The sequence below is a fragment of the Sminthopsis crassicaudata genome, chromosome X (assembly GCF_048593235.1).
Source record: "Sminthopsis crassicaudata isolate SCR6 chromosome X, ASM4859323v1, whole genome shotgun sequence".
NCBI lineage: Eukaryota > Metazoa > Chordata > Mammalia > Dasyuromorphia > Dasyuridae > Sminthopsis > Sminthopsis crassicaudata.
Genome location: NC_133623.1, coordinates 10,205,695 through 10,232,903, shown reverse-complemented (window position 1 = coordinate 10,232,903; position 27,209 = coordinate 10,205,695). Strand labels below are relative to the sequence as shown.

The following is a 27,209-nucleotide window of genomic DNA, read 5'->3' as shown; positions in this document are numbered from 1 at the left end:
CTATTGTATGGAGCTTCTATTTAGTGATAAATATTTGTTAGAGGAACTGGAACTTCCTTTATTCCTTTATACTTTTAAAGTCACTTTCTCCTGTATCATCTTAAAACCTTTGCAAATACTCAGTGGCAGAGTCGCCATTTATACGGCACATGGCATCTGGCCCAGTGAGATGAAATGTGAAGCTTCGGTTCATTAGGCTTTCAAGAAAGCCTGCAAAAGTGCCATGTGACCAAGTGGGCAAAGCGCATGCCCCAGTTCTGACCATACAGCTTTTCAAGCTCTGAAGGCCTGGCTGTTCCTACCTCTCTAGCACTGGGCAGACAGTCTCTGAAGAGTTGTTCACCAGCAATGGGTCCCCCATGAATCTGGCTGTGCTGATCCTCTCTGAATCTAGCTGGGTCATTCAGTCCATCACCAGTTGGTCCCTAGCTCAAAGCCCTGTCGGCTTGTTTTGGACACAACAGATTACATTATTACATTTGTGCCCTTTGGACAAAGTCTTCAGGCATGCGGGGACTCTGCCATAATGCACGCTACGAGGAGATGGCCAAATCAAATTTTAGTGCTGCAATTTACATGGATTCAGCAAGCATTTATCATTATTATTATTATTATCTTCCATGTGTCAGGCTTCTTGCTATGTCCTGAGAATACAAAGCAACAACCAATTTCCATAAATATCATTTTGACGACTGTGTGGTGAAAGATGGACTTTTAGAGACAGACTAGAAGCAGGGAGACCAGTTTTTAGGAGTCTACTGCAATGGTCAAGGTGAGTTGAAAGTAAGAAAAAAAACTACTATAGTGGCTGTGTGAGTGGAGGGGAGACTATGAATGTTGAGAGGTGTTAACTAAGGCTGACTGGATGATACTTGATTGATTCTATCTAGCTGGCCTTCAAACCACTCAACTGTGATGCAACAGGGTTGACCACAGAAAGCTCTCTGCCTCTGAAGGGCATGTCTGCCTGCATTTCAGAGAACGATGTAAACAAGAAATGGAGAGTCTATCTCCTTCCTCTCTAGAAGGGGGCTCAGAGCTCCTGCTCCAAGGAAGAAAAGGTACCATTTGCAATGCAATCATCAAGGACACATGGAATGTTCACAAATCCGACTGTCGGATTCCCCAAATACAGTACCAGATCAGTCAGTCCCTTTATATAAGCAGAAAGGGGGGGGGGAAACACAACCTAAGGGGAGAGTCCAAAGAAAGGAAACAAGCAATTTATCTGGACCTTGCAGAAGCACAAAATACTCTTCTAGAATTATTTGCTTGTATAAGCTTAACAATAAATAAGCATCCTAACATAGATACATGTAAGCAAACCAAATCCCCACATAGCCACTCTGGCTAGGGATTGCTAACTTAGGGTCTGTGTTTGTTTTCTTTTAAAAAAAAACAAACACAAACATAAACCATTTTGACATGGGTATTTCAAAGTTTCCTTTGTAATCTATGTTTCATACATGTAAAAATATTATCCTGAGGCTTCCCCTGGAATCCATGATGCAAAAAAAGGTGAAGATCTCTTGCTCGGGAGAGCCATTTGCCTTTGAAGCAGGATTTCTGGATCACCCACTTATCTGGGTAAGCCTAAAGGCACATTAGTAGTAGAGGTGTGGACCTGCACATATAGGAGGAGCTGCCCATTCCCATGAAATCATAGGTCTCGGCTCTATTTTTATCCTCTCCAGCTCCTAATGACATAGTCTAAGTGCTCTACAAGACATTGGTGGAATGAGATTGAACTCCAGCTTCACTATCATGGGGCTAACCACTGTCCTGCCTCACCAAGGCTATTTGCCTAAGCAGTATTCCCGCTTGGCCACATCCACCCTGGCATGTGCCCATCACGTCACCTCAGCCACAGCTCCACTTGGAGGCCATTCTACCAGCATTAAGCCTATGACTTCCACTGAACAGGGCACTTTTATTTGGGGTTTGGGGTTTTTTTTTCATTGTTTGCATCTTTGGGTTTAGAGAAGTTGGAGATTTGATTTCAGTAGATTGCTCTCCCATCACAACTTTGAAATGAACTGCAAAGTCACAACCTCCTTTGCTAGAGCTGACGAAAGCAACCAAAGCCTTTGGCTCCTCACAATGCTGAGAACTGAGCACCATCTAGAGGGGATATGTTTAACCAGCTAAATGAAGGATGTGGATGAAAGAACCAAGAAATCCCACTTTGTCGTAAAGCTGCAAGTCTTGCCAGGTATCCAGTCCAGGGTCTCTAGGGATTAGCTCTTAGCTTCCAGGAACGTGGTTTTTTTTTTTTTTTTTGAGGTATGAGGCTAATCCCATAAATACTGAGTGCCCTTTTGGAATGGCAATATGCCAGCTACTTTCAAAAAGTAGAGGGCCTACTGAGGGCCAGGAAACCTAGGTCTGAATCTCACCCCCAAAGTAGTACTGCTTATGTGAACTAAGCACATCAAAAACCTCAGTTTGTTCATTTGTAATATGGGGTGAATTATGCTTAAATGACTCACTTGCCTAGAAAAGCATAGCATGGCAAGGATGAAGGCAGCAGAAAGAAGGGCCTACAGTATTTAAAGCCACAGGGCAGGGATAGCCAGTGCTCTAGGCGATGATGCTGGTGTCAGACACTGTCGGGAGACATGGTACCCCACTACTCCCAAAGAGCCAAAGGGAACTGGGGTTAGAGTGGGAGAGGGGAGAAATGCTCTATAACTGCTAACTGCATATTTAGATGGAGCTCTAGAAAACAGGAAAAAATCCAAACCTTTTAGGAGGCAGTGAAGGCACGCCTCAGTACACACAGCTTAGAATCAGGAAAACCCAAGTTCAAATCTAGCCTCCAACACTGTCACCATTAGCAAATCACTTCCTCTGTTTGTCCCAGTTTCCTCATATGTGAAATGGGGATAATGATAGCAGCCTTCGCCCAGGGTTATTGTGATGATCAAATAAAAGAATAAAAGTGTTTGACGTAGCATCTGGTACACAGTAAGAGTTATACAAACATTAGCTGGTATCACTGTTCCTGAGCTTATGATGAGTGGAATGACAAGTGACAAAGTTGGAGTCTATGGGCATATGTTCCCTACTCTTTACTCAAAAAATTTAGCTTAAGGAAAACTGGAGCTAGGATGATGAAAGAGACCCAGAATGGGAAGAGAAGGGGAAAGAACACCTCCCACCCTGGCAAAAGGCTGTTCCAAACAGGAATGACTTCTGGAGTGGAACCTGGCGGTATTCCCAGCATTCCCATGTTCTTATTGTCACTTGGTTCTGCACATTGCCTCAGATCAATCATGCCACATTACAGCACTGACTCAAACTGAATTTGCAAAAAGCCAAAACCATAATGGGTATCTAGGTGGCACCATAGTGGATAGCACCAGGCCAGGAGTCAGGAAGACTCATCCGCCTGAGCTCAACTCCAGCCCCAGACACTTACTAGTTGTGTGATCCTGAACAAGTCACTTCATCCCGTTTGCCTCGGTTTCCTCTTCTGTAAACTGAGCTGGAGAAGGAAATGGTAAAACACTCCAGTATCTCTGCTAAGAAAACCCCAAATGGGATCATGAAGAATCAGACATGACTCAAAAACATGACTCAACAACAAAAGTCAGTGGAGAAGAAGAAGACATGTGGCAGCAGGAAATAGTGAACAGGGCCAGACTTGGGTTCAAAGCACATATTGAGTGACCCTGAGCAAATAACCACTTCTCTGGCTCAGAGAAGATTCCTTATCATCTCTAAAATGAGAGTTAAACTTGATGAACTCAGTGGCTTCTCAGTTCCCTTCTAGCTCAAAATCTATGATCTTCCATTTTGTATTTGTGTTAACTGAAATTAACTTGCCCAGTTTAAGACTTTACATTTAATTATTAAATACCATGGTGCCCCTGCAAGCTCTCTCTCCTCCAAGCTAAACACATTCAGTTCTTTTAACTTTTAACCTAGACTTTTATCAAATAATCAGAGCCAGATGGAGAGTTCAGGAAGACACTGAGTAAAAAAGGTCAGAAACACTCATGACGGCACAGAGTCCTCTGATCTGAAGTCCCCTTGCAGCCATTAAGCACTTAGGTGTCTTATCCTGGAACTCTTGGAAAAAGCAAACAGCTACACCTGGGTAGAAATCAGAGGCATTTTCTAAAGTATTTCAAAATGAAATGGAGATTTCAGAAACTCATGGTCTCATAGCAAAGATTATTGGGCTCAGAAGATGTGACTCTGCGCAAGATCTTTACTCTCTGAGAGTCAGTGACATGTCATCTGTCAAAAATAATTTCAGCTTATACCACTTACCTCCCAGAATTCCAATCGGGAAAGAGCAATGGCAAAGGGCGCTTATTATTGCTGAACAATGCTGGGAAAATACCTTCGTCTGATTTCTTCAGACCTCTAAACTTCATTGGCCGACTCCTCCCTAGGTAAAGGCTGTGGCTGTCCTCCCCCTTCCCAAACGTGTCCAGCTGAACTGAGTCTAGGGAAAGCTAAGTGGCAAACATGGTGAATCCTCCATTATGGCACAGGAGAGTGCTTGGAAAAGACTGGACCAGATGACTGTGCCTGCAAAGCTCCACGCCCTGGCAAAGTGAAATTAAGAACCAGAACCATAGCCAGTCTTCAGAGATGTTAAGACAGATCTTCCACAAGCTGACACTGAGAATTCTCCCAAGTTACCAAGGCATTTCCCTAGCCCCTACAACAACCAAGAAGAAGAACGGGCATCTGATTCTCGGACTGTTTTGGGGTGTGTGTTCAGTACCAATTTCACAGAACATCAACTCAATGCTAAAATTATACACGGGGCATTTTCAGCTGTGGTCAGTCACCATATATAATTTTCACTGGCGTTTAAATTCAAAATAAGTCAACAGGAAAGAGAAAATGCTAAATAAGGTTCCTGAAACATCTCTGAGCAGAGCCAGAGCTTGACTCTAACCCATCTCATTCACTGTTGCCTAAGGCTAAGCTTAGGAATGAATATCTGTTTAGAGATCCTCTAAGTAAAACTCAAAGCTACATTATTTCTACACTCATCACTTGGGAGGGTGAGGATTTTCCACATGAACTAATTTTTTAAATGTTAGCAGCCAATTAATTCTGACAAGACTACTAACCAAGAGAGGTCAGGCACTAAGGGCCCAAATATACTCCCTGATGCTAATTATCTTTTCTTTCAAATTAACCACAAACTCTTTCAGGAAATAGTTACACCGGAAATGCTGAAGCTCCCAGGCAACAGTACAACAGCAGCCCAGAAGTCACAAGCCAAAGACTAGGAAAACCAAGCTGCCCTCAAAGTCCTGTAGTTAGAAGAGGACGCTGGCCATGGCTGGAACACCAGACAGATGAGCACTGGGGAGAGGGGGTACAGCAGCTTAGTTGGTCATCAGGCTCACCACCTGCCTACAAAACCCAAGACAGGAGGGCCCAAGCCCCAAGCAATAAAGAAAGCACAAGTCGATAGAAAAAGCTCGTGAGCAGGGCCAAGCTCTGGGGAAACGTCTTGGGGCCAGACTAAGTCTTGGCTTCTTGGCAAACCCAGTCATCCACAACTGCAAAATCACCTGTTGTTCTTGAGGCCTCTGATGACTTCACAGGCTGAAGATGACAATGGTAGGTACCCTATGAAATTCTTGTATCCCAAATAGTCATTTTGTAACTGATTCTTAACTCTACTGTTCATTTACAATCACGTCCCAGGATCTGATTCTGAGCATTTTTGTCCTCAGTTAATAGACTCTACTTACCACAACAAATTCAACTAAGTCGATGAACACAGTAGTGGAACTGTAGAGAGAAAAGAGGCCTTCAAGAAAACCTAAGCGCCCCCCCTCCCCCAGATGAGGAAACATGCTCCAAGTGTCCCAAGAACCTTGCCTCTGGTCACCAAAGTAGTTCAAGAACAAGGCTGGCACTAGAAACCAGGTGTTGCAGGCCTGCTATGAGAAACCTGAGTCATTTAAAAACAAAATGACATTTAGCAAATGTTGGTGACCAACTTTTAATTATACATTTTGCTTTCTGAGACATAGGCTAACCATCAACAACACGTTTGGGGTTCGGCTGCCCCAATGTTATTTCATTGGTACAGTAGAGCGATATTTACAAAGTCCTTCAAATCCAGCAACTCAAATCAAAACAGCTTAATTTTGGAAAACTCCAATGCCTTAAAAAAATGTAAACAATTCATTTTTACAGTGTTGTAGAAAAGAATTTCTAACGAGTGCAGCTTCTTTTTTTTTTTTTCAAGTGAGCTCTCATAGAGCCTACTGCCCACAAATAAGGAATGAAAAGTGTTCTTTACATAGAAACATTTTGTGCTCCAGTGTGCAAAAAAGAAGAAATGCTATTTCTATATACATATACAAAGAAAACCCTAAAATCCACAACAAGGCCACAAAAACAATTGTCCTCAAATTGGGAAATTTATAAAAACATTTACATTGAGTTGTTGATCTACAGGAAATCTGTATCATCTTCTCCAAGTCACTCAAGAGTCCAAAGGGACCACCATTCAAAAAACAACAAAAACAAACAAAAAAAAAGGAATTCTGTGCAAAAGAAAAGTTTTTCTTGAAACTCTAAACCAAAACCATTTTCCTGTCACTGAACAGCCAAAACAGCCTCTGAAGAACTGAGTTGTTAAAATTCAGGGCATGTAACCAAAAAAAGGCACACACAGGAGATTCATAGATGAATATATTTCATGCAGAAACCTTTGCATGTTGACAACTATATAGCAAAACCACAACCAGTTTGAAAATGTGAAGCCAACCACTGGGCAACTCTCCTCTTGCACAAACATATCCTTTCTAGTGGCCCTGGCCCAGTTCCTAGCTTCCTGACTCTGCCTCCCCAAATATATTAGATCTGAACAGCTTAAAGACAATGTTAGCCTGCAATACTACTCCAATGCTTTTTCACTCAGGATGCCTAGAGAAAAGGACTCATCGATGTTTATTTCAAGTTGAGGTTGTCACAAGTCAAGCGACATATTTTTTTTTGTTAATAAACACTTTGATGGCTCCAGTGAAATCGGCAGAGAGAAGAACTTCAGCATGATCGGTCTTCAGGGCACCTGAAAAACATAAATAAAATAACAAAAAAAGGTGTTCGTGAATTCAAAAGAAATAGAAAATCAAAAACCTTCACAGCCCCCTTCTCCCCTTCTCCTCTGGCCTAGCAGACACCACACGTGGGATTTTCTTCTCTGGAAGCTCTTCAGTTTATCACCAGCTCTTTTATTATTATTATAGCTTTTTATTTACAAGATATATGCATGGGTAATTTTTCAGCATTGACAATTGCCAAGCCTTTTGTTTCAATTTTCCCCCTCCTTCCCCCCACCCCCTCCCCCAGATGGCAGATTGACCAATACATATCACATATATTACAGTATAAGTTAAATACAATACATGTATACATGTCCAAACAGTTATTTTGCTGTGCAAAAAGAATCGGAATTTGAAACAGTATATAATTAGCCTGTGAAGGAAATCAAAAATGCAGATGGACAAAAATAGAGGGATTGGAAGTGCTTCTTAGTCATCTCCCAGAGTTCTTTCTCTGGGTGTAGCTGGTTAAGTTCCTTACTGCTCTATTGGAACTGATTTGGTTCATCTCATTGTTGGAGAGGGCCACGTCCATCAGAATTGCTCATCAAATATTATTGTTGTTGAAGTATATAATGATCTCCTGGTTCTGCTCATCTCACTCAGCATCAGTTCCTGTAAGTCTCTCCAGGCCTTTCTGAAATCCTCCTGCTGGTCATTTCTTACAGAGCAATAATATTCCATAACATTCACATACCACAATTTATTCGGCCATTCTCCAATGGATGGGCATCCACTTAGTTTCCAGTTTCTGGCCACTACAAAGAGGACTGTTCAAACATTCTTGCACATACAGGTCCCTTTCCATCCTTTAAGATCTCTTTGGGATATAAGCCCAATAATAACACTGCTGGATCAAAGGATATGTACAGCTTAATAACTTTTATCACCAGCCTTTTTTGCATGTCCTGAATCCCTGGGATCATGGTATAGGGGAGCCTATGTATGCTCCTCCTCCCACTTATTTTCTTAAAATGCATAAAATACAGAAGGAAACCAAAGGTTAGTGAAATAGAATTGGCTGAACCATAAAGGCCCAAGGTCACAGGTTCTCTGAAATCTCTCCATAATCTGCCTAAGGGTGCCTGTGAACCCCACGCTACCACTCCTCTAGCTTGCTCATCATACCCTGCTCACAGATTTACCTTGCCTGGGCTTTGTCTTAGCCAGTTTCCAAAGAACTGGAGACAAGCTGTGTCTTGCTAAAGTAAGCAGAGTTTCTAATCCAAAAGTTGGAACAGAGCATAACCAAAGTCATTCTCCTTTTGCAGAGCCTTGTTTAGCAAAACACTAACTTTTCTTTTTCTTCTTCTTCTTTTTTTTTTTTTTGGCCGAGGCAATTGGGATTAAGTGACTTGCCCAGAGTCACATAACTAGGAATTGTTAAGTGTCTGAGGCCATATTCGAACTGGGGTACTCCTGACTTCAGGAATGGTGCTCTATCCACTGCGCCACCTAGCTGCTGTGCCACAAGCTTTTCTTGAAATTGGAAATGCCCCAGAAAATGGAAGCTATTCCTCCATCCAAACATATAAAATCTCTAGTACTCTTGCTCTCTCCTCATCCTGTTTTGCTCTCTCCTCATCCTGTTTTTTCTTCTCTCTATCTCTGAAACCCTTTTCCCAAATGTCCCCTTCGGATTATGGAATGGCTCTAGGGTTTACTCCAGCTGACCACAGTTTAGAGTTTCCCAAGATGACAGGAAGTTGGAGGGTTTCTCAGCCATAGAGTCGGTGGTGGCACACCAAAGTGAGCTCTAACTTTTGGGTTTCATGTGTCTATACTGAAACTGGAAGGCAGACCCAGTGCAGCACCATGAGGTGCACCCACTCACAAGTCAGTTCGCTAAGTCTAATAGCAATGGATCACAAACTCAAGAATGCTTGCAGTTCACAGGGGGGAAATCTACTCTTCCCCAAGAAGCGGGCTGGTTGTTCCAGGGGGCTGAACGGGGCACGAATGAGCCACTTGGCTCAGCTCTGTCACATTCCTATCCTGAGCATTTGAAAATGGTTTCCCTTTCAGCTTTGATCTCTGGAATGAAGGGCAAAAGTCTTTGGGAAATGTGAAAGGGGAAGAGGAGAAAGGTAAGAGCGAGGAGATGAACTGGAGCGACACTGAAGTTTCACTTTCCTCCCCAAATATGGGCTGCCAGGAGTAGAAAAGAAAGAAAGAGATCAGATATAACTCTCTGTGCCAGACCCTGGGATCGGTCAATCACTCTTAGTTGGCTGCCAAGGAACAAAAAGAAATTCCAGCAAATCTATGAAAAGTTCTGCCTCTTGTAAAGAGATCAGAATATCCCTGAGGTTCTGGGAAGTACCAAAGGTGGAATCAGGCCCCAGTGTGAATCCTGGTTCTGCCATTTATTATCTTCTCTGGGTCTCAGCTTCTTCTTTTTGGCAAATGATGGGGTTGGACTGGATCAGAGGCTCATAGACTGGAGTCCAAGAAAAGAAGTCAGAGGGGTCCATGAAGGTGGAAGGACAAAGCAATCCCATCTTCATTTTCACTTCTTTCTTAATTCAAATGTGGTAAATTCAATTAAGTAAGTCCTCTACCCACAATGCCCCACTGCCTCTCATGCGAGGTTAAAAATGGACTTGGGAATAATGCAATAGCTGAGTCCATGTTGGTGGATGAGATCAAAGGAAAAGAAAAAGATACAAGGGTAGAGAGAAGGCAAGAAAACCCAGGACAAAGCCGTGCCCTTGGGAACAAGAATGATTGGTGCTAGGAGATGGGCGATGACCCACCAAGGAAGACACAGACACAAAAGACATTGATGGGGATGGGTTCAAGGGCATGTGTAGAGAAGCTGGTATTAGCAAAAAAGGCCACCTATTGCTCAGACAATGGAGCCCAGGATGGTCTTCATTTCCCCCATCAAGCAGGTTTGAGACAGATAGAATAAGGGGTCTCAAAGAGACATCTTTTGCACAATCAGGATGAACGATAATCAACTGAGACGAAAATAAAATGATTACAGTAGGAGCACTGAGGCCTCAGTTGAGCTTAGCTGTCAGATTAGTACCAAGCAAGGGCCTAGTCATCAGCAGTGCAACTTCCTCCACAAGCACCCAAGTAGCAAAAGATAAATAAGATGGTAGAGACGATTTAGAACTGGGCTTTAGTTAAGACATGAGGGCAATGCAAGATAGTCAAGCATAATACTGTGGTAACAACTTTGGGGACATCCTTTCTATACAGATGAACTAGTTTAACTATGGGCTGAACTTTATGGATGTGGCACAGTGAGGGCAGAAGAGGGAGAATGAAAAAACCCGAAGATTATAGTTTATCAAGGTTTTACATATAGTGTCTCATTTAATGCTCACAATGATAATTATGATGATGATGAACATCCCCATTTTACAGATGAGGAAACTGAAATTGACCAAGTTTAAATAACTTGCCCAGGGCTACATAGCAAGTAAGCGTCTGAGGCAGATTCCAAGTCTAGAGCTCTGTCTATCTGGGGAAAACAGGAGGGGACAGATGCATTAGAGGTTATAGTGATGATAAAGAGCAGATTTAGGAGGAGTGAAGACGGGGGAAAGATGGAAGAAAAAGAAGTCATGGTCAGGGAGGGAAGCTTCGAAGTAGGAGAGGAGGAAAGTGGCCAAGGGATGATCTGTGGGTGGCTGGGTTAATGAGCCAGGAAGAGATCAGGTCACTGGAGGGGTCAACTAAGACATCCTTAAGTCCTCAAGCATATGGGCAGGGGGTGGGGTGGAAAAGACTAAAAAATAGCTGCCCACGAAGTCAGGGGAGGAGGCTGGAAGCTGGCCGCCCTCAAACATTCACAGTGTTGAGCTGGCTGCTCTATAATAAGGAAGAGTTGTACGGCCACTGCGTGGTAGCTAAACGAGTGTTTGCAGGCAGCCAGCTTCGACCTCCTCCCCAGCCTTTGTGCATCTAATTTCCAGGAATTGTAAAGCTATTCTCTAATTTAAAAAAAGTTTATCCTTTCAAATGGCCTCACTTCTTGGTCGGTGACACTTGGGAGACTTTACTGTATTTTTTTCTTCCAATTTCTACCCTCTTTTGCCCCACTGCACTCAGCACAGTGAGCGGGAGACAGGAGGTGCCCAATAAATACTGCTGACTCATCCTTCTCCATTCCAGAGCAAAGTGATGAGATGCGACACATCATCCCTCGTCCTCAGATGGCCCTTGTCATTCAGATGTGGCCACAGGCCACAGCCTCAGTAACAAGTAGCCCCCGATGTCAAGTGGCTAGGGAGCAGCTTCTGAGCATCTGAATATGGGATGCTCCTTGTACCAGAAGGGCAGCTGGCAAAGAATGGGGCTGGAGCTCCAGTTTCACTTTGATTTCCTCTTCTTTTTCCTGGTCCTGCCTCTCCCTAGGGCTGGCTCTTTCCTAATATCCAAAGTGCTTTTATTCTGGCCTCCCCCAGGCTGCCCGCACACATGTCTGTCTCCTCCCTCTGAGAGAAAAGAATGTTGGTAGTCGCTACCCCTTCAAAGACCACTTACCACTTTTTCCCTTTTGCAGCCCAGCTCCGCAAAAAGGCTATGTGTGTGCCCTGCCTGCACTCACTCACCCCTCAAGCCCATGTGGCTTGGCTTCCAGCTCCATCACTCACAACTCAAACTGCTGTTTGATGTTGCTGACTACCTGCGTCCCACTGTCCTCCCAGACTTTTGCTTGTCTTTTCCTCTAACCTGTCCGATTGTTCTTTCTCAGTCTCCATTGTGGAGCTATCCAACCTATACCCTCTGTTCCAGCCAGGCCCTCTTCCTTCTATTCTCTCTCCCACCAACAGGACAAACATCTCTATCGGACCACCTCAACATGTTCAAATGAAAATTACTTCCCCTTCAAAATCAATTTCTTTCTAACTTGTCTTGTGCAAAGGATACCACAATCCCTTCGATCAGCCATGTTTGCTCACTGTGAGTCATGCTGTCCCACATCCAATCAGTTGCCAAGTTTTGTCAATCATCCCTTCTATACATCTTGCTGAAGTGTCCCTGTATTTTCATTCAGTAACAACTCTTGGGCTCTTAGCACCTCTAGTCTAGATTACAGTAATGGCCTAATTCATGGTCTCCTTATCTACTCTGATCCCCTTTCCAAATCATCCCACTCAGAGCTGCTGAACGGATCTTCCTAAAGTATAGGCTGAGCGTGGTACTGCCTTCCTGAAGAAGTTCCAGTGGTTCCCTATGGCCTTCATGATCAAACACAGACTCCTCTGTTTGACACTCAAAGTCAGTCCCAATCTAGCTATCTTCCCAGAATGATATCACATTCATCTCCCTTATACATTCTAGGTTCTAGGTTTGAGCCAAACTGGCAACTCCAGCTTCTGGGCTTTTGCCAAAATGAGCTCCCCGTTCCTCAGATGCTCCCTTCACAGCTGAGCTCATAGCATAGGCCTTCTAACAAGAGGCCCCTCCTGATCCCCCAGTTTTTAGTATTTTCTCCACTACCTCTCAAAATTCTGTATTCACCCTGTCTTGTATGATTATTGTATTCACTGATCTGTTTATCCTTTTCCCCTAAGGAGAAACTAAGGTCCTCGAAGAAGGGACCTGCTTCCTTTGTATCACCTGACACATGGCCTGGCACCAAATGAGTGCTTAAATGCTTCAGGAACTGAATGAAAAGTGTATTTCTGAGAACTGCAAACCTGAGAGGATGGAGACATGTAAGGAAGTATATCAGGGCTTGATAAATTCACTGCCCTGAACAAGCACAATCCATATTGTTCATAGACTACTCTTACCAAAGGAACCAAAGTGGTCAGGCCAAATTCAGTGTAAGCACCTACCAGAAGGGATGGGATCAGAAGCTTGAGAATCAGTATCTTTCTCATTAGCTTCGGCCTTCTCAGATGGCAGGTCCAATGACAACATCAAACTCGGGTTCGGAGCAAAGATGGCTGATGTGACAACTGCATTGTGTGCTAGAGGGAAAAAAGCCATTTTAGGAAGATTAAGATGCCAACAGAAAACATAGGCAGACTTTGAAACACCAAATGTACCCCATTTCTGTTAAAATGTTCCTCAAAGTCAGCAACAGAACCATTTCTAAACACAAAGTCATAAAAATTCTTGAAAGGAAACTCTGAAAATTTTCTGATGTTCTAACGCCATCGAATCTGAATGAACTCAATTGAATTTTTATCCTTCCCCTTTAAGATTTTTAATTGAAAAAAGTGAGAACTACTAAAAGTAGAGAACACAGAAGCAGGACTTTACCTTTAATGCCTTCCCAGAAGTCGTTGCGATCTCTTCTGACTGATGTAAACTTGCTGAGGTCGTGGTAAGTACTCCAAATATAAACATATTTATCTTCTGAACCACTAACAATGTATGTAAAATCATGGCTAAATTAAAAGAAAAAAAACACCCCCACATTTAGTATCTAGCAATAGGATTTTTCTCAAGGTAGCACTATAAAAGGAAGTAATACAGTTTGTCTCCAAAGTCTTTTTTTTCAAAGTTGGAAGCTTTTTTCCTTTGGCTAGATATGAGCAAGTACTTTGATTTTCACAAAAGCCACCTCTAATAAAACTAGATCCGGCCCTGTGGTTTTATCTAAGTAGGGGAATTCTGGTACTGAAGCTCCCTATACAGCTGGGGATTAGCAACTTCTCTCTTTTACAGTCTGCAAGAGTCACTGGGGACCCTGGGAGACTAAGTGACTAATCCACAATCACTTAGCAAGCAGATATATATATAATAGGACCATAGCTACTAAAGATGACTTGAAATCAGGTTTTACTGATTCCAAGCCTGGCCCTCCATCTAGTATTCTGGTACTTTAGCTTTATACTTTATGATGTCCAGAAGAGGCTTACAGGCTATTGAGTCTCCCTTATTTTTCAGAAGAGGAAATTGAGGTATATACACTAAGTGACTTGCTCAGCATCACAAAGCTAGTAAGTAGCTGGAGCTGATTTGAACCCAGATTCTCCCACCTGCAAATCCAGGGACTGGTGGCTTATCTGGCTAGAAGGAAATCCTTGGGATCATGTTGTTAACAAGGCCTGAGATCACTCTGAGACTTCAGTTTTTCAGATTAACTGACATCATTCACATAGTACTTCTAGTTTGTAAAGGATTTAATCAACATTATCCTGTAAAGCAGGTGCTCTGTAAGTATAGATTATCTCCATTTTAGACATGAGGAAACTGAGGATGAGAGGCTAAGCCTTTGTCCATAGCAAGGCATACAGCTGAAGTGTTTTAGGATGAGAGGCAATCAAAGCCTACATTAAAGGAAGTTCCCTCTGCATCATTTTAGAATACATGGGCTCATCCAATCTGCTGCAGAAGCATGGACTGCCTGGTGTCCACAGGTTCAGTGACTTGACTGAAGCTTCCCAGAAAGTTGGGCAGAAGTACAAGATATGTACCTGGGGGCACCTGCCCAGCCTGGAGCTCCCTTCACTCCAAAGGGCCTGGGTCTACCCTTTGTATACACAAGTGGAAAATGCAGAGCCTGAGCTTGCAAGAGGTAATTGGGATTGTAGCCTCAATCCTGTCAGGATTGTCAGTGCCATTTGGGCAAGGCCAATCTTCTGTAGACCTCAGTTTGCTCTCTCTGTAAAATGGGGATAGTTTGTTGCCTACCTACCATCGGTAGGATAAAACGAGATCAGTGATATGAAAATGTTTGGAAATATCAGAAATACCTTTAAGAGGGGGGATGCTCTGACCCCTTCTGGCCATTTCCCATCACCAGTTTACCTGAAACTTGCTTTGATCTGGCTGCTGCTGTTGACATAACCTTTGTATTTCATGGACAATGACAAATCTCTAAGGTCATATAGCCTAATTCTGGAGTCATTTGAGGTCACAAGTATCTAAAAACATAACAAAAGAAAAGTTAGATTAAAAGCTTAACTTTTGGGGGAATGATAACCAAAGAATAGAAGCTCCAACAACACATGCATCCCATTCTTAGACGGAAGAAAGGAAAGAGACTAATAAAGCCCTGGACTTTGCAGCAGAAGGCCAAGACTGGGCAGACATCGGGGATGTAAGAATAGAGTACCTTATTTTCTCCAGGTAAAGGTTCAATGCCAGTAATTTTTCTTCCAACTCTGTTGCGTCCTCTGGTAGATCTTACGTGTATTTGTGTATGATATTTCAAATGCTAAAAGGAGATTGTGAGTCTCTATTAGTTGTGACAACTTTTCGAAGTAAAACCCAGAATTTTCTACCTTTCTACAATGAAATGGTCACTTCCTAATGCCGCCATAGCAGCAAAACACTGACCTCGGTGTCATAGAAGATACATCGTCCATCATAAGTGCCGATGACGGCATATTTGCCATTCTGACAGAAATTGGCAGCCGTGATCAACTTGGTTTGCCCGTCCACTTCATTCCACAATGCCACTTTTTTGTCAGGAATGTTCCAAAGTCGAAGTTTTCCATCCAAGGACCCACTCAGAAAATACCGGTCATCCTAAAGAAGAACAGAACTTTTCTCTTACTGCAACAAGAGCCCAACTCATGCAAATATTCACTCTAATTGGGTATGAAGAAGTGCAAGGGAAATGGAAAGAGTTAGGGAAACAACAGCCAAGTTTGAATCGTGCTTTTATGTACTTCAAATATCTGAATATGGACAGTTCATCTAGCTTCTCTGAACCTCAGTTTACCTCAGTGGACTCATTATAGTTGATAAAAAAAAATATAAAACTGACAAATAATAAAATGAGAAAGGTAGGGAACTTTTAGATCCCTTTTAGCTCGGATTCTATGATAATCTTTGGTAAAAGAAAAAAAAAGTTTAAAGAACAAGAATAACAAATTGGGAAAGGGAACTCTTACTGTACATGTACTTTGCTGAAGACATATTTGTTCGTGGAATCAATCTTCAAGACAGAAGTTCATTTTTATCAATTATCACATCATAGATTCAAAGCTGGAAGGAAACTGACAGACCAAGCTCAACTCTGTCAATTTATAGGTAAGAAAAGTGAGGTTCAGGAGACTGAACTGATGTCACTCAATGTTTTGAACCCAGGTCTTTGGATTTCAATTTCACTGTTCTTTAGGCTGCAGACCAAAGCCTATTCTCTCCCGGGAAGAGTTTATAGTAATGCTTTCCTACACTTATCTTTAAATTCTCTATCTTGGAAATAACCAAGTATTGTGAATTTTCTTTGCTAGCTCTGACAATTCTACCTGATTCACTTTAAATGACACAATAACTTAAGAAAACGTCAACTAGAACCCAAGCCATCCCCACTTAACCCATGTTTTCAGAACAAAAGCCTGTTTGAAGTTCTAAAAAAATTAAATAAACATAACTGGCAAGATCATAATAAGCCATTTGTGAGGAGTCCTATCAGCCAACCACTAGTAGGCTCCAAATGCTGCCTGCCCCCACTGAGGGGCATCCATGGCTGTGAAATAGCCCCATTCCATCTGAAAGCCTTTAAGGGCCCCACAGCCACACCTGAATAAAACAAGTCTGAATAAAAGTGATTTAATTTCTATAAAAATCATCTTAACAAACACAGTCTATAACCTTCAACAGCTCTTACTGAGCCTTTCAAAGCTCAAAGGATAGATTTAAAGCTGGAAGGAACCACTGAGGTCAGGTAATTGAATTCCTACAGATGAGGTAACTGAGGCCCAGAGAAGAGAAAGGATTTATCCAAAGTCATGGAAGAACCAGAATTTTGAGCCCAAGTCTTTGAACTCCAAATCCAAGATTTTTTAACCACTCTATTATCCTTTGGGACAATTGATACCCGTGTGGCCTTGCCAGAGAGGAAGTTTAAGATGAAAAACAAAACAAAACAAAAAACAAAACCCCAAATCTTTATCCGTCCTCAAAAATGAGATGAAGGGAAAGAGCAGGTCTCTTTAATATCCTTTGTTTGTTTTTTCATTTTAATGATAAGAATACCAAACTCTGTGAGGGAAAGTAGGAATAACTGACCCATTTCTCAGAGAGGAAAAATTGCATTTCTATACCATTGCAGTCCTCTGTTGGGGCTTTTTACAACATAGGCATGAGATGCTTCTAGATGTACTAAGGTTTCCAAAGCTTTGTCTCTTCATATTTGCCCCATGAGTTGAAAGAAAGCCAACCATTATAACTGGTTCCCGGGCCTGCACTGCCCCTTCCCACCCAAAACTTAATGATTTGAGAAATCTATTCAATTTTATTATAACTTTAACACAGCCTTGAACTTCCATGTACTTTATATGGACTTTTGTTTCCATCTCTTCTCTCTCTCTCTTCAGAAAATTGCCTGTTCATGTCATTTAACCATTTGTCATTTAATTGGGGAATAGCTTTTTTTTTTTTTTTAAATAAATTTGACTCAGTTCCCTATACATTTGAGGAATGAAACTTTTATCAGTGAAACTTGCTTTAAAATTTTTTATCTAGGGGCAGCTAGGAGGACCTGAGTTCAAATCTGGTCTCAGACACTTAACACTTCCTAGCTATGTGACCCTGGTCAAATCACTTAATACCAGTTGCCTCAGCAAAAAAAAAACCAAACAAAAATTTTTATCAAGTTTTCTGTTTTCCTTCAAATTTTGGCTATATTAATTTTATTTGTGCAAAACCTTTCTATTTCATGTAATCAAAATTGTTTTACTTGCTGTGATCCTCTCATCTCTTGTTTGGTTATAAATTCTTCCCTTATCTGCATATGTGACAGGTGCATTTTCCCATGTTCTCCTAATTTTCTTCCTAAATCCTTTATCCATCTTGACCTTATCTTTGTATATGCTGTGAGATACTGGTCCATGTCTCATTTTTTCCAAATTAATTTTCAGTTTCCCCAGCAATTTTTATCAAATGGTAAGTTCTTACTACCAAAGTTCGCATCTTTGAGTTTATCAAACACTAAATTATTATGGTCATCGAGTACTGAGTATTGTGTGAACCCAATGTATTCCACTGGTCCACCACTCTATTTCTTATTCAGTATCAGAAAGTTTCTGATTACTTCTTTGTAATATAGTTTGAAGATCTGGTAGTGCTAAGCTGCCTTCACATTTTTTTTTTCATCGATTCCTTTGATATTCTTGACTTTTTGTTCTTACAGATGACTTTTGTTCATAGTTTTTCTAGTTGTATAAAATTTTTTTTGGTAGTTTGGTGCAACATTAAAATAAATAAATTAATTTAGGTAGAATTGTCATTTTTATTATATTGGCTCTGTCTATCCCATGAACAATAGCTTTCCAACCTTTAGATCTGTCTTATTTGTATGGAGAGTGTTTTATAAGTGTGTATTTATAGCACCTGAGTTTTCCATGGCAGGTAGACTCCCAAGTATTTTATAGTCAGTCGATTATTTTAAATTTCTCTTTCTGTCTCTTCCTGCTGGGTTTTGTTAGTAATATCTAGAAATGCCATCCTTCTCTGCCCCACCTTTCTGCTGTAACTTTGTCATAACAGAGACGAAGTAATCTTTTGTATTACGTTTACTGACTATTTTTAGGTTAGCAATGCTCAAAAAGCAGATAAAGCCAAAAAAGTTTTGTACTTGCATCCAGGCAAACACTTCTCCATCCCTGCCCAACACTGAATTATTGAAGCTCCACTTACTCTTGGATGGAATGCAATAGCCGTGACGAAGTCTATATGTTGAAAACAGCAGAGGCATTCTCTTCTGGAAATGTGCCATAACCTGACGGTTTTATCCATGGAAGAAGAGAGCAAAAAGTAGTTCTGTGGAGAGAACCCAGGAATTGTTTCAGTGCTTTGGTCATAAACTATGCACCTAACACAAGGTATCTGCATATTTGCACATAAGCTTCTTTTAAAGGGATGATCAGTAAAAGAATTATGGACATAAACCAAAAGTGAAACAAATAAACGGGCTTCTTCTCATGCTTCCTCCGGGGTTACTAGGACAAAGCATGGGAATGCAACTTTTCTAGCTCCCTCACACCTTCAATTTTTCTTAGACTAAATAATGACTTTAAAAGGAAAAAAATCAAAATTATGACCTTTTCCTCTAATTTGGCCCATCAACTGAGTAGTCACCAAAAGACTCTCTCTTCTAGTGAAATGGCGACTCTTTGCTCTGGACTAACCACTGTGATGCTGAAAAATGCCAGTAAAAAAACCTGAACTCCCAACACAGGGAAGCTCTCCTAGTCAGCTGAGGTTGGCCAAGTGACTCAACCGGGATTGGTGAGGATGGACTTTAGGCCAGGTCCTTCTGCCTCCAGATCAGCCTCCATCCAATAAGCCATGCTGCCATTCCAAAGTAATGAATATGGAACATCATCAACATCATGGCTGCTTTCTAGTAAGTAGACCAATTTGTTGGACATTAAGGAGTCTACACAGATTAAATAGAACAAAAATCATCCGAGAATCTTGCTTGGATCTAGTATCAAATTCAAGACTTTATTTTTTTTTAACTTAGCAAACATTTTCAGAAAAGCTTACTGCAATGTTAATGTGCCGGTTGACTGACAGGAAAGTGACATTTAAAAATGTGTTTGGAATTGCAAAGTGAAAAATAATGGATCCTAAGCAACATTTCAACTCTTTCCATTCAGTGGCACTCTTGGAAATTTCTTGACAAGAAAGTACGGTTAGATTGAAAAGGACCACTTGTGTCCAATGCAATTTCCAAAACGATTTCTGATTCTGGAAGCTGGAAGAGGAGGGAAGATGGATTGGGTTCCTAATCAGAAACAAGCCCGGGAGAAGTTTTGAGTAGGGATTAATGGGGGCCATGTTACCTAAAGGAGCTGGCGGCATGAGGTCTTAGTCACAAACTTATATCCGTGGACACTGAACTAAACACAGCCAGACACATTCATAACCCATGACAGGATTGCTAATTCAGCTGAAACTTCTCAATTAAAAGCTTGTCTGCTTTCACTCTTCAATTTCTGAGCAGACTTTGCAACTTGAAGGAAAGCAAAGGCAAGACAGGTGCTAAAAAATCAATGACCGAATAAATGCATCCATCTTTAAGCCACATAATTCCAGTGGTCAAAAGAACCCAGGAGATTTGAAATCATAGGGACAACTCTCACTTCCCCTACTATTCCTTGCACTGGAATGTGAGCTGCACCTGAGTAAGAATTCCCTGGACTACATCCAAGCCAGTAGAGGGGAAGGCCTTTGCTTGAAGAGGGGAAGCCCATGTACAGGCCTCTTTGTAATCTCCAGCCACTGCTCTTCAGTGTGTCCTGGGGGCCATGCGTAGTGAGCCAGGTTACCCTTCCACAGGACAGCCAGCCATTCGAACATATGGAGATAGCTTCAGATGCTCCTCTAAGCCGGCTCTTCCCCAAATTCCACAGTCTTCATGAGGTATCATGTCATCCAGCTGCCCCCATGGCCATCTTGGCATCTGCCCTGCTAGCTCCTGGACTATGAGAATCTAGACTTTGGAAACCAAGCCCCCAGTCCATAGGAAAATGAATCTATGAATTCATGGAACAAGTGCTCTGGGATAGAGCTTCCCTGCTTGGTGAGTGAATCTTGGCTGCTCCAGACCATATTGAATATGCCATCAACGCTCAGCTCCCAGACCCTCTTGTCACTTCCCCTGTCCACTTGTTTTCCATCTTATGCTCTGGGAACAGTAACCACACAGATAGTAATACTGCTTCTGGAAAAAATGTGCCAGTCACACTTAGGTCTCAGGATCAACGCACCGTCCTGTGACTCTCTAGACTAAAACTTCCCTCCTTGGCCACCACATTCCTCCACCTTCCCATCTAGCAAGTTTTAAGTGGTTTGATCTGCCTCCAGTAGAAAGTAGGCTCCTCGAGGGTAGCAACTGTCTCACTTTTGCATTTTTCTTTCTGTGCTTAGCACAGTGCAATGGCACACAGCAAGAGCTTAATAAATGCTTTTTCACTTCCGCATTTTCATTCATCACCTCAAGGCCCTCACTATTGTGTCTGCCCTTCTCTGAACGGGGTCTGGCTCATCTGTGTTTTTCCTCAAATGTGGAATCCTGAATTGAACACAAAGCTCTGTAAGAGCTCTGCTAAAAGCAGGGTATATCCAGTTTTGCCCCCTGCCCTAATCGCATGTGCTTCTCTTAATGTAGCCTGAGATCACAGTCACTGCTTCAGATGCCACATCAAACTGGCAAGCAGTGAGTTAGCAAGGCTAAGAAAACCTTCCAAGGCTTTTTCAAATGAACCACAGCATCTAGCTATGGCCTCCCAAGCACCTGGAAAGCTGATTTCTTGAATGCAAACTGAACTAGAATTTCACCTAGTTAGATTTAGCCTAACATTCAAGCTTATATAAGATCTCATGGCATCCTATCACCCAGCGTGCTTGCTCTGCTGTCCAGCTTTGTGCCATCTATACCACTGAGATGACCACCCAAGTCAGAGGAAAAAATGTGACTTAGTACACAGTAACTCACCAAATCACTGACGTCTAGTCCATCTTTCTCTGGCTCGTTCAAGAGAACAACATGAGAAACATTATCAAACGTTCAGCACCAATCTACAGCCCCCAAAGCCCATTAGAAAAGGAGAGAAGGCAAGGCTGGCATCACCTGTTTGGTTGTGGAGAAGGCCATGGTGACAGCTCTCTGGGACCACCGCTCCACTCAATGCTCACTAATGATTCCTTTTACAATTCTACATTTCTGTCTCGAATTCTGCTGGGGATCTAAGGCAAGCTCACTGGCCTAAAGTTCACAGAGTTGCCTCTCTTCCCTTTTGGGAAAATCAGGATCTTTGTCCTTCTCCAGTTCACCACAATCTTTCCAGTATCCGTGATGGTGGCTTAGAGATCATATCTGCTATTTCTTTCAGGATCCTAGTATATCGGCGCCTAAGCATTTCCTTACAACTCCCACTTTCTTGGGTGCATCGACTCTCTAATTAGGTCTTTTGTTCTAGCTTTTCCAGTATAAAGATCGCTCTCCTTGAGAGAGACAACAGAAACAATATTAGAGTTGAGTAGCTCTGCTTCCTTTCCCACACTCAGCCCTTTTTGGTTAGCCTTAGCTTGCCTTCCCAGCCTCAGTTCACTGGGAGCTTTAGTACTTCTGGCACTACTCTCACAGGACTGGGCCAAACTTTCGTATTCATCATCTACTCTCACAATCTAAGTCGGTCAATGAGTTCCCCGTACATTTGTATTCGTCTCCTTAAACTCCATCTGCCGCCTCCCCACACTGCTTCCTCCTCAATGGGATTGTTTCTCTTCATGTTTTTAAAATTTCATTCCTGAGAGTTGCTATCCTTTCCAGGCGGATTTCCCATGTGAGGATCATTTCAGGCCAGGAGATGCTACCTATCCTCTCCCTAAATCCACTAAAAACTCCTCTCCCCCAAATCCAGAGCACATGTCAGACTCTCCTCTCTGCTCCTTTTCCACTCCAAATTCTCTCCCCCAGCCTCCCACTATTTCCATCTCAGCAACTAGCTGTTCTGTTTGGATGAGAATCAGCACCCACCATCTTTTGAAGGATGGAATTAGCTTCCAGTTTAGTCAGAAACTTTTGCACATTAGCCCCAAGAAGAATTGTGATTTGCAATTTATCTTGGACTTTGTAGGACAGGAACCAGATCAATTCTGCTGAAGACTACTGTAATTTTTTCAATTAAAAAAGACGAAAGGGATAGGAATATTTAGGCAGAGCTAAAAAGCTACTTCGTAAGGTAAAAATAATTTAGGAGCCTGAATCTTTTGACTGTCTTTTCTTTGTAGCACAACCACAACATCTACAAACCAATAAACACACGAACATACACTTCATCTTTTTAAATAATCATACTAATGAAGAACAGTTGCTTAGATGTTTTAAAATCCAAATGAAAAGAGCAAGGTTGAAATGAGCTTTTCTTACTTTAGACCAAGAAAGATCAAGAAGATCTGCTGTGTGTCCTTTGTATTTACAAAAGGGCCGCTGCCGAAATGGTGCGTTCTTATCATCAGGGTCTTCGTCAGCACTACCGCAGACCTATTTGGGCACAAAAATCAAAAGGGACATTTTACAACTTTTGCAATCATATGGACAGGTACCTCTCATCCAGGTGACCCTGGGAGATGTCAATCCCCTCCTCTGCTGCCTGCTGTCCCTTCACCTACCGTGGGGGTGAGCTCACCTTTGTGTGAAACCTCCTTTCTGTTTACTTCCTTGTATTTCATGGCCTTATGTGCTAGCTCACTCATTCCCTTAAGAGACTACATTCCCCCTTTTGACCATATTCTGCCTTCAGTTACCCGATCTACATCCCCTAAATTAACAACACCTGGCCCAAGTACAGCAGAGACTTATGGAAGAAAAGTATTGACTTGATCTATGTAAAGAGCAAATGGGATCTAAATACATAGCATGTTAGGGCGTAAATGTATGTAGTATACACTACATATACTACATATACTAACATATGTACTAATATGTACTAATATGAATGACAGGGATCATAAGACACTTTCAAATTTCAGAAATATGAAAGAATGCATTTATGACAGGGATATGGACCTTCATTTAGTCTTAGAAACATTCTATTCTTTATGACATTCTAGATCAAGGGTTCTTTACCTCTGTGGAGCCAAAGACTACAACCCTCCCCACTTTGCAGGCTTGTGAAGCCTCAGGACCCCTTCCTGCTCAGAATCATATGTTAAATGCACAAAATAAAATATAGAGCATAAAAAAAGAAACCAATTATACTGGAATACAGCTATCAAAATATGAGAGACAAGTTCATGGACCCCAGGTTAAGAACGCTTGTTCTATATCATAATCTCAGTATCAGCTCGCAACAATGTAGAATTAAATACTGAGAAAAACAAAACAAAACAAAACAAAACATACTCCTGTATCGGTATCGGATTTTGATGAATTCAGACTTTCTTGAGAAGGTGAAGGAGATACACGTCCTAAAAAGAATAACAAAAAAAAATGTTGAAAAAGACACACAAGTGGGTGCCCCTGTAAACCCAGTATAATCCCCACTTCATTGACCTCACCCTGTCAGAGAATGGGACAGATTCAGTGAATGAAAGAGGGAATTTTCCTTATAACTGATTTAAACTTTTAAACATCAAAATCAGCCTTAACCACTTAAAATGAAACCTAAACCTCACTCCCTGCCATAGTAGATAAAGGCTAGGAAATCCTACAATCCCAAGGGATGAATATACTAGTATTCATATGCTTCATTCATATACACAATAAAAACCCCAAAATGGACTGGCCACTAAAAGACCAGGATTCTGTCCCTGGGGCTACTGCTAACTAGCTGTGCAAACTTGACCAGCACATTACGAATCACGTCCAGGCCTCAGTTTCACTGCTCTACACAAAAGGAAAATATCAGACTAGGCCATCTCTAAGTTCCTTCCAATTCGATGAGTGTAGGAACAGCGGCGTGGGTGACCTGTCCAGTGAATGGGGATATATGAAATGCGGGCCCAGGGATGGCTTCACTGGGATCACTAACGGTGAATTCTCCTTCACTAGTGGGACCAAAAAATATGAAATGCCTGTTAATGGCAAGGAACAACAAGGACTTCTTCAACTCTCAATCTAATCTGAAGATTTTTTGATGATTTAGACAATTATTTCTAGTTATTACACTGTGTTGTGCTCATTTTAACGCTTGAGTATCTAGACTGTGCACTCTGAGAGTCATCAAGTCTGCCATTTGCTTCAGGGTCACCTGCTCTCTTCCCACTGTCACTGGGCCTTGGCCTCCTGCTTCCTCCTTTTTCACACTCTCAGGCAGTTGATCCCTGGATCTCCCATATTAACCCAAGAGCAGGAGGTTGCCAAGGGAAGCCCAATCACTTTGGACAAAGTATCTGACCAAGTCCCTTTTAATCTATGACCGAGGGCTATTCTATTGGGTTCCTGCTTGTTTTCTTCAAGCTTATATCCAGGGTGGGAGCTGCTCTGGCAAGGGACAACCCTTGCAGTGTGGCTTGGGGGAGAGACAAGGAAGTGCTATACTGCACCCAGAAATCCAGAAACAACTAAAGACCTTGTTAAGGAAAGTACCAGCCAAAAATGTCAAGATACCTTCTGTATTGTATTTCATTCGCATATTGTTGAAATAATCAAAAGCATTTTTTAATGCCCATATTCTCACTACATTGTCTTGTCCAGCTGAGGCAAGTAATCGACCACAGTGAGAAAACTTCATGGTCCAAACCGCTCCCTAGAGAAACAAAAGGACAACACAAATTTAACAGGGAAGAAGTTGACATGGTCGTTATATTTTGGTCAAACGTGAAGTAAGAAATGTGTGCTAAAATAAAGTATGCCATCACTACCACAAAAAGTGCAGAGTCTGCCCAGTGGCCCACAATCCAAGTACGAGTGGTAATGAGAGAAGGGATTGGCAGAGATCAAGTTACACCAGGTTATACCAACTGGCACCTACCACAACTCAGGACTAAAGACCCAAGGCCTTGCACTGAAGGTATTATTTCATGCCCAGCTAGGCTTCCAAGTGATTTGAAAACACAAGATTTATAATCCAAAGGGAATTGGGGAAGGGTAATTCCCAGCATTCTCAAGGGAGAGCCAGAGAAGTAGAATTCCCTGGGGCTGATTATGGGAGAAGAGGGCAGGGTGAAGATAATTCCAGTCCCTTTTCCAGAAGCAGCACTTAATACCATGTGTCCTACCATCCCTAGGAACAGGCATGAGGCGAATAAGCTTACATCTCTCCAACAGATAATCCTCAACGAGGTTCATATCATGGCAAAGAGCACAACCACCAAGTCTCTTCATAATTCCTCATGTGGACAAAGTCTCTTGGCAAAGGTTGCCAAGCTGCAGGGCAGTTCATGTTTACTACACCCAAGGTAGAACTAGTCTATTTCCTCGATCAAGGACAATTACAGAACTTTTAATACTCTCAGGCCGTTTCAAGATCCTGAAATGCCTTTTCAATGTCCGAGATAGAATTAAAATAGAATTGTTAAGATCGAATTCAACTCTGCGAGAGACTTTTAAAAAGGTCACTATAGACTAGCACTTATAATGTGGGTAAAGGCATCTTGACGCTGGTCTTCTGACACATATGAGAGCATCTCATGAGACACAACAGGTGCACTGCTATTTACACATACAAAGCTGGATGGCTAGCTAAGTGGTGATCTCTAGTGAACCTTTTCTAAGATGAAAGCTACCCCATAAATTTAGAAACAACGCTTTGAATGATGTTTTCTTAAAATGAGCCAAACCTGGAGTTTCCTTAACACTTTATTCACTTAATACAGAAATGTATTCAGAGATTTAATTGTACAGGAATGTTTCAGAAATTCAACATTACAACTAACGAATCCCTCTCTTGAGCTAAGTTCAAAAATGAAGTTTCTGAGGAAAAAAGCAAGCTTTATATAATCCACTTTTTCCCCTGAAATGAAATTAATCTTAAGAAATCACTTGACATCTTGATAAAAGATCTTGTCTATGTGAGGGGACTAAGGAATCTTAAAAAAAACCATGGCAACTGAATTCTAAAGGCTGACTTTACAAGGCCAGGATGGGGAAGGCCCAGCTAGACAGAAGTTTGTCTAAAAAAGAGTTGCAGCTTTCAATGGACGACAAAAACTCATTAGGAGCTAGTAGCGGAATGGAATAGCCCACAAAAGCTAAGGCAATGAGCGATCATATGCCATGGAGGGCCGAGCTCTTGGGATTAAGTAAGTGATCGTCTCTTTCTGGCCTCAGCCCTGGATAAACTGCATCTGAAGCCTTAGGTTCAATTACAGGGGTAGCAGTTGAGGCTAGACAGTGACTAGCAATTTTAATTAATAATTAATTTTAGTTAATTAATGTTGTGTGTTAATTAGTTGATTAGTGTAACGGGGATAAGGATGTGCCTGGAGTCTGTGTCACCTTAGTATCAGGTGAAGGAAGTGAGTCCACTTAGCCTAACATGGGAACACCACAGCCTTCTTCACATATCTGATGGAAATGGGATTAGACATATGATGCTTAGTCCTAAGAGGAGAGGGCTGGGACCAACAGGGAAAAACTCTGAAGAGTCTTCTCTATGAGGGAGAGGTAGGGAGGGAGAGAATTTGGTACTCAATCTTTAAAATGAATGTTGAAAATTTTGTCTGTGTCTATATTTTTTGGGGAAAAAGAAAAAGTATTAAGGTAAAGAAAAACCTAACAAAAGAAAAAAAAAT

At 41.8% G+C, this 27,209-nt stretch overlaps 2 protein-coding genes across 2 annotated transcripts in view; both read right to left on the bottom strand.

The window, feature by feature from the left end:
• Nucleotides 1–5,842, bottom strand: part of DOCK11 (dedicator of cytokinesis 11) — a 199,325-nt gene extending 193,483 nt beyond the window's left edge. Inside the window, exon 1 of the mRNA XM_074277427.1 lies at nucleotides 3,422–5,842. The gene's annotated coding sequence lies outside the window, so the exon portion shown is untranslated. The remainder of the gene's footprint in view (nucleotides 1–3,421) is intronic.
• A 116-nt stretch (nucleotides 5,843–5,958) lies between these two features.
• The window catches only part of WDR44 (WD repeat domain 44), a 76,308-nt gene continuing 55,057 nt past the window's right edge, over nucleotides 5,959–27,209 (bottom strand). The window contains exons 11-20 of the mRNA XM_074277429.1: nucleotides 25,084–25,222; nucleotides 23,878–23,942; nucleotides 22,903–23,016; nucleotides 18,660–18,782; nucleotides 15,351–15,542; nucleotides 15,127–15,228; nucleotides 14,820–14,935; nucleotides 13,326–13,453; nucleotides 12,896–13,030; nucleotides 5,959–7,060 (exon numbers count right to left, since the gene is read on the bottom strand). Of these exons, the coding sequence (XP_074133530.1) occupies nucleotides 6,966–7,060; nucleotides 12,896–13,030; nucleotides 13,326–13,453; nucleotides 14,820–14,935; nucleotides 15,127–15,228; nucleotides 15,351–15,542; nucleotides 18,660–18,782; nucleotides 22,903–23,016; nucleotides 23,878–23,942; nucleotides 25,084–25,222 (1,209 nt within the window). The 3' untranslated portion in view covers nucleotides 5,959–6,965. The remainder of the gene's footprint in view (nucleotides 7,061–12,895; nucleotides 13,031–13,325; nucleotides 13,454–14,819; nucleotides 14,936–15,126; nucleotides 15,229–15,350; nucleotides 15,543–18,659; nucleotides 18,783–22,902; nucleotides 23,017–23,877; nucleotides 23,943–25,083; nucleotides 25,223–27,209) is intronic.